This window comes from Vigna angularis, chromosome 5 (assembly GCF_016808095.1).
Source record: "Vigna angularis cultivar LongXiaoDou No.4 chromosome 5, ASM1680809v1, whole genome shotgun sequence".
NCBI lineage: Eukaryota > Viridiplantae > Streptophyta > Magnoliopsida > Fabales > Fabaceae > Vigna > Vigna angularis.
In genome coordinates this window covers 6,324,228-6,332,024 of record NC_068974.1, presented here as the reverse complement: position 1 = coordinate 6,332,024, position 7,797 = coordinate 6,324,228, and the positions used below count along the sequence as shown (strand labels likewise).

General features: G+C 41.6%; 1 protein-coding gene across 1 annotated transcript; it reads left to right on the top strand.

The window, feature by feature from the left end:
• Positions 1–5,103: 5,103 nt before the first annotated feature.
• On the top strand, positions 5,104–7,017 carry LOC108339117 (uncharacterized). Its single transcript, XM_017576264.1, has 7 exons — positions 5,104–5,570; positions 5,725–5,851; positions 5,960–5,995; positions 6,064–6,237; positions 6,320–6,424; positions 6,520–6,684; positions 6,808–7,017. The coding sequence occupies exons 1-7, from the start codon at positions 5,104–5,106 to the stop codon at positions 7,015–7,017; spliced, it is 1,284 nt and encodes a 427-aa protein (XP_017431753.1).
• Positions 7,018–7,797: the final 780 nt, after the last annotated feature.

Genomic DNA, 7,797 nt, shown 5'->3' with positions numbered 1-7,797 from the left:
GTTAGCACCGCTCCTATGCCTCCACTTGAGGCGTCACATTCTATATGGAAAGCTTGTTGGAAATCGGGCAATGCCAACACGGGAGCAGTGGTCAAAGCTGCTTTTAACTTGGCCATGGCTGTGCTTGCTGCTTCTGACCAAGCAAACTGACCCTTCTTCAATAAATCGGTCAGTGGTTTCGCTATCCTTCCATATCCCAACACAAAACGCCGATAGTATCCTGTCAGACCTAGGAACCCACGCAACTCCTTCAAACTCCTCGGCTCGCCCCACTCTAACACTGCTTTCACCTTATCCACATCCCTTTTGACCCCCATTGCAGAAATTTGGTGGCCCAAATAGCGAATTTGCTGCTTCCCGAATTCACACTTCTTACTGTTTGCTACCCACTGTTGCTATTCCAATATTCTCAGCACCAACCCCAGCTGTTCTAAATGGTCTCTCCATGTGGGGCTGTACACCAGTATATCATCAAAAAAAACTAACACGAATTTCCTGAGATAGTTCTGGAACAGCTTGTTCATCGCTCCTTGAAAGGTGGCCGGCGCATTCATTAGTCCGAAGGGCATCACCAAGAATTCAAAATGCCCCTGGTGAGTGCGGAAGGCAGTCTTGGGTACATCGTCTTCATTCATTCTAATCTGATGGTACCCCGCTTTAAGATCAATTTTGGAGAAGTACTTCGCCCCTTTCAGCTCGTCCAACAGCTCTTCTATGACTGGAATGGGAAATTTATCAGGGACGGTGGCCCTGTTTAAGGCTCGGTAGTCTACACAGAAACGCCAACTACCGTCCTTCTTCTTCACCAATATTACGGGGCTGGAGAATGGGCTAGAACTGGGTCAGATGAGCCCCGCTTTTGTCATGTCTGTCACTTGGTTTTCGATCTCACTTTTCATGAAGTGTGGATACCTATAGGGGCAGACATTTATAGGATCCACTCCCTCCTTAAGTGTAATGTTGTGCTCTTTGTCACGTGATGGGGGTAACCCTTTTGTTTCTTAGAAAACGCCATAGTGCGCTTGTAACAGCGCTTCCAACTCTGCTTTCTGATCTCCCGTCAAATCACCGCTCCACCCGTCATCTCTCTCCTACACCACCCCATTCAGACTCCACACTAATGCCCATGACTCAGCATCCACTATCTTGGACAACGTTATGGGCTCTACCAGCTGTCGCGCCAATGTTGGGTCACCCCGTATCTTAATCTTCCTGCCGTCCACGTTGTAGATCATCGTCATCTCCCCCCAATTAACTCCCACTTCTCCCAAATTTCCCAGCCATGCAACACCCAAAATGACGTCCACTTCTCCTAGTTCAAAGACAAAGAACTCCTCCTCGACTGTGGCGTCTCCCAATTCCACTCTTATTTTCTCGCAGCGACCATGCGTCATCCTCCTGTGTCCATCCCCTAAACTAATCGAATATGGCCGTGTGTCAATCGTAGGCAGTTCTAACTCCTCCACCAACTTCCGGCTGATGTAATTGTGGCTTGCACCACTATCTACGAGTACCACCACTTCTCTCTCTCCAATTCGTCCTCTCAACTTCAGGGTCTTGGGTGTTGTTAATCCTTCAACGGAGCAGGTGGATAACTCCATGGGTTTCTCTTCTAGGCTTCCCACTTCTTCGCATTCATCTTCCTCCTCATCCTCGGCTAATAGCAACACGCGCAGGCTCTTCTCAGTACACCTATGGCCTGGTGCAAACGGTCCTCCGCAACGGAAGCACCGACCTTCCTCCTTTCTTTTGAGAAATTCTGGGTATGGTAGATTTCTCACCATCTTCCCTCTGTTTTCGTTCCCGGCGTTTGCACCCACTCTCGCATTTGCATGCGTCGTCACCCCATCTCTTCTCCCCGATCCCGTACTCTCCGTTCTCGCCGTTTGTGGACTCCCGTTTCGATTGGGTTCCGATCGCAGCACAGTCCCCGTTGATCGTGTTCCCAGCAGGTTAACTTTGACCCCATTCCCGTATCCTTCCTGTGCTTGCATGATAGCCCCCTCGACATCCCGAGCAATCCGCATCGCCTCCATCAATTCCGATGGGTTTTGAATTCGCACCTGGACCTTTACATCGTCACGCAATCCCGCCAAAAAATAACCCAGTACCTGCTCATCAGGTATGCCCCTCGTCTGCCCCATCAACACCTCAAAATCCCGAACGAACTCCTCCACCGTACCCGTCTGGCGTAAAGTCGCCAATCTCTCGAACACCGTTCCCCTAAATACTCCTCCAAAACGGTTGATCATGGCTGCCTTTAGTCCTTCCCACGATCGATTTCTCGCTTTTTCCTTCCAAAAGGTGAACCAATACGCCGCACTCCCCTCCATACTGACGTACGCAATTTCGACTTTCTCCTCGTCGTTGGACACCTTCTGTATATTGAAAAACCTCTCGACTCTATTGAGCCAACTCAGTGGTTCCGCCCCATCAAAAGAGGGCAATTCCACCCTTCTTCTCCACGATTTCTGTTCATCACTCCTATCGTCGGTTCCTCCGTCTCCGACCTCCCTCCCGACTCTTTGGCGGTTGTCATTTACGGAACTATCATCGGAACTCCCTTCTGCCTGAACGACTTGCTTCCCCAACATCTTCATGATTTGCTGTAAGTCCCTCCGTACCGCCACCGATTCCGCCTTCATCCCTTCCATCGTTATCTCAATCGCTTCCAATCTCGCCTCCGTTGCACTCTACATTTCTCGGATTCGGCAGGTCGGACCAAATTGTTAGGTTTCCAATTAGGAAACCTAGGGAAGAATCTCACTAACACTCAACCGAACACTGAATTAACCTCCACACTTAGTATTCACAGTAAGAAAGTCATATACAGAGTAGTTATGGGAGCCTAACTGATAATGCTAAATTTTACCATATTTTAAGCATCATTTTAGTAGCAAAATCAACTCCTTTCTAACTTATAACTTGCTTAATCCTCTTGTTTTGCCTTGTTTTCTAAATAATTGTGTTTTTGGCTACTTTGATGTACTTTCATCAATAATCCCTTATTTTGTAGCTAAAAATAAGCTTGGAAGAGTCTCCAACAATGTATAGAGCAAACCAAAGCAAGCACATGCAGAAACGCTCGTCGCCAGCAAGAGGACGCTCGTCGCTAGAGAGAACGCTCGTCCTCGTCCAGAAAAATAGAAAATAGGACGCTCGGCCAGGAGCTCATGGAGGACGTTCGTCCAGAGTGTTAAGAGGACACTCGTCGTTAAGAGGACGCTCGTCCATGGGGATAAGAGGACGCTTGTCCAAGATTTAGGACGCTCGTCCAGGCCAGAGAAGAGGACGCTCGTCCAATTTCAATTTATCCAGATGGTCTGCGCCGGGTGCGAAGGGCCGCCGGGCGCGACTTTTTGCGAGAGGCTCGCGCCCGGGCGCGACTGACAGAGGGCGTCGGGCGCGATTTTTATTGATGTGGCAGATTGGGCTTATTTAACCCTAAAACGCGAAGGGGAAACGGTCTTTGGTTCTTTGGAGGCGCAATTCACTCAGAGGAGAGCTTGGAGGGCTGCTAGGGTTCGTGGGAACACTCCCTTCTTCCTCTTGGGTTCTTCATCTTCTTCCATGGCCATTTTGTAAGCTTAAAGGCTCTCCATGGAAATGGAGAGCCAAACCCATCTTGTTGGGGTTAGTTGTAGCCATTGAATTCTTGTGTAATTGTTGAATGATTTGAATATATATATGCCTTTTCTATCAATTGCTAGTATTCTTGTTTCCGATCTTAAAGCTTGCATGTAATGGGGACGTTCATGACTTGATTTTGGGGTTTCATGGATTATGGGGACGTAAGATGAAATCTTGAACTGAAATAAGAGTCCTTGTGGGTCATTGATTCTAGGGATGGAAGATGATTCACATGTTGTCTTAGATCCTAGCTCTTTAATGCGGGTTTTGCTTGTTAGATTGCCAAGGGATTGGGGTTTGATAAGGAAAACCTAGGCTCTTTCACCTAAGGGATTAGGGCTAGAGTGTTTTAGTGGATTGACTTTAGTAAATTGATAGAGAGGAGATGAAATTAGTCATACACAAGAGTGCATTGGTGAAAACTAACCTTAACAATGTCATTTCATACCATTTCTAGTATTTTCCATTTCCAAGTGCCTTCAATACCAAAGTCCAACCTTGTAATTATGTATGAATTTACATTTCTGCACTTGTTCTGTAAATTGATGTTATGTTCTTGAGTCTATATGAGTTGTTAATCGCACAATTCTCTAGTATTACGAGTCTCTTGGGAAAACGATACCCGGTCTTACCGGTTTATTACTTGAACGATTTGGTGCACTTGCCGAAATCGAGCCCAACAAGTTTTTGGACTAACACTAACCTCCCCCACAGGAATAACGTTTCCTGTTCAAAGAATGCAAGCAATCAAAAGTCCCCTCAACATATAACTACTTCCTATATATACAAGTCTATCCCGCGTCTTTCCTAACTGTTAAGACAGTTAGAGTAACTAACTCTACTAACTCTTCCTTCTCCTCTCATAGACTCTCAGCCTCCTATCAAATTCATTTTGGTCTTTATACTTATTATTTGTTGACAAGTCCTTAGCATTCTCAAGAAATTTGAAACCTCCGTAGCTAGTGCTCGTACTCACTTATAATTAGAATGAATGCATTGGGTTAAAAATTATATCAAAATTTGTAACAATCATAACCACCTTAGATTAATCCCACTTGATCATAACTCAAGTCTTGATTATAGTTTTTAAAGTTCTGCAACCTAACATATGATTTCCACTTTTATTGATTGTTCTTTTTTATTTCTCATATTCTTAACATGTAGTAGTCAAATTTTTCAATCATTAGAACTGTGAATCATTAGGTCCCTTTGACTACATATGATTTGGTTTCATTTGTGATTTTATGTTTCTGGCATGTAATTTACATTATGACCAGTGCAACATATTTCTCTTGTTGATTGAATCTTGTTTACACTCTTAATTCCATCATTGCACCATCATTTGAGAATTGAATCCTCCATTTTCACCTTCATCTTGTTATGCAACATTGTCACATATTTTTATCTCTGATTGTACTATTTCTAAATTTTCTTTTCTTGTATTGTATAAAAATATATATTATGTTCAAGAATATGGCAGATGGTTTTGGCCCTCCTTTTCCACCTTTAGGAAAATCTAGTAAGGGGAAGGGGAAGAAATCTTATGTAGTCAAGTTGATGACACGTTTCAATAATGAAATTGGTTCAAGCAGTCAACCAACTACACCTACCTCTACCTCCACTGGTAGATCTGTCCCACCTCCATTACAAGTTCCTGGCTTGACTCCCACTCCACATCAAGTTCCTACATCTACACCTACCTCCATTTGTACATCTCTTCCACCTCCATTACAAGTGCTTGGCTTGACACCCACTCCATACCAAGTGCCTACTGATCGAATGGCATCACTCTCTCTCAATGTTGGTTCTAACCCATCAACTCCCACAAATATTGCACCATCACCTAGTACAGTGGATGCAGATCCACATTCCAGTTCAGCCACCAATGACGTCGAAGAATGTTCAAACAGTCGTCCCATGATTACACCCGTTGGAGGAGGGTAACAAAAATTTTTAACTCCATTAATATATATATATATATACATATATATACATACATATATATATATATATATATATATATATATATATATATATATATATAGACAACTCATTGATGTATTATTCTAATGTTTGAGTTTAATTTTGGTTTAGGTTTTATCCTACAAAAACTGCATCGAAGGCAATCACAACCACCATCAAGCAACAGTTTGATGAGCCATGGCTAACATGGGGACAAATCCCTAAGCCAGCCCGAGATGTTTTCTTTGACTGTTTTAAGGTACACACTTTTCAATCCTAATCCTTTTACATTGAGCAACTATTCTTTTTATGTGTAAATCAATTTTATTATGAATATATTGCCTTTTACACTTTTCTAATATAACAGAGAAAGGTTTCATGGAAGCCTGAAGATGAAGAAAAGGTACAAAAAAATTTCACACCAAGGCATCTCATAGACTCTCAAAGATGTATAAAAAAGCTAGAACTCAGGGAAAGAAACCTGATTGGCTGGGGGACGATACTTGGAATGGTCTTCTGGAAAAGTGGAACATGCCACTTTATAGACAAAAGTGTGAAACGGAAAAGAAGAATTGGACATCTGAAAAGGGTGGCTATTTGCACACTAGAAGATCTATTAGCGTGCATGAGCATGCTATTCGTTTGGTATGTAACTTGTACATTTTATTTCTTAAATTTGTAATCATAAAATTTACATATATGTATTAACAACTCATTTTGTTTGCAGTCACAAGAGCTTGGTCGGTCAGTGCATGTTGATGAAATATTTCAGCAGATACATATTCATCAATCAACAGGGGAATTTGTTGACGAAAGGTTTAGGCGGACCCATGTTAGTTTCTACTAACTCTATCACATTATACATTGTCTATTATGTATGAGGTTTTTAAACCTTACGTTTAATGATAATATTTATTCATTTAACAGGAACAATTTCAAGCAAAATTTTCTCAAATAAGATTTGAGACTACATTTGTTGGTGCCTTAGCATGTAGTCCTCTAGACCTAGCGGAGGAGGAAAGATTAAGAAACCGGTGTTGCTTAGAGGCTGCTAGTGGAAAATACAAGGGACGCGTATATGGCATTGGAAATGTCAGTTCCCAAGATGACTGTGTTGATAATTACATCCAACAGACATAGGCATCTTCTTCTACTCAACAACAAAATTCAGAAGAAATTGTTAACCTTAAATCACAATTACAACAATATGGTCAGCAACTTCAAAAGTTTGAAGGCTTTATTGGTGTCATCCTACCATTCCTTCCGCCTTCGACAACTGTAGCTGCACAAGACTTTTTCAACCTCCAAAATCCTCAAGTTCAAAATCAAGCACCCAATGATGTCCAACTAGAACAACAACCTCCAGACCAGCAACCACCATATCAACAACCACAAGATGGAAATGATGGTTATATGGATTATTAGGCATTTTATAGAACTTATTTCCATTACTCTTAAACTTATTTAGAACCAGTACCAGTTTATGAACTTGCCTAATGTTTAATCTTGCACTTATATTGATGTAAACAATATTTATGTATTCATGTACAATGTTTCTTTTGTGGATTAAGTGTATGTGAAAAGCTTATTGGTTTTATATGTCAATGTGCAATGTATAATGTCCAGGTCTGCTTCTATGAATTGTGAATGTACATATAATGTCCAGGTCTGCTTGTATGAATTGTGCAGGTTTAGGGGAACTGCTACATGCAGGGTATTTATTCAGCTCTTCTAAAACAATTATATATGGATATATTCGTATATAACCCTAGCTATGATAGTTTTATATACAAACTTTTGCCTGTATCTAATCCGTATTAAGTATATATATATATATATGGATTTTGGACTTTATATATGGATTTTGGCAGTATGTAATTCAATTTTTTCTTGTAGTGTACCAAATCAAAACATGAACGCTATCACCATTGTTACGGTTAAAGTGAAAATCTTGATCACCTAAATAGTTTCCTCGAAGAAAATTGTTAGAGTGAGCCACAATCATAGATCCTCGTGAGCCAAAGCGTGGTAAGCTAATTTCAGTATACCTTGCATTAGGTTGATGGTGAAGTGCATGGTGTTGTGCCATTTCATGCATATTAGACTGAAACATGTTTCAAACCAACTAGAAAGATGTGATGAAAAAAATAACAAAGAAAGACCGTCGGTGTTTACTGTTTTTGAATGCGATGAAAATGTTGTAAG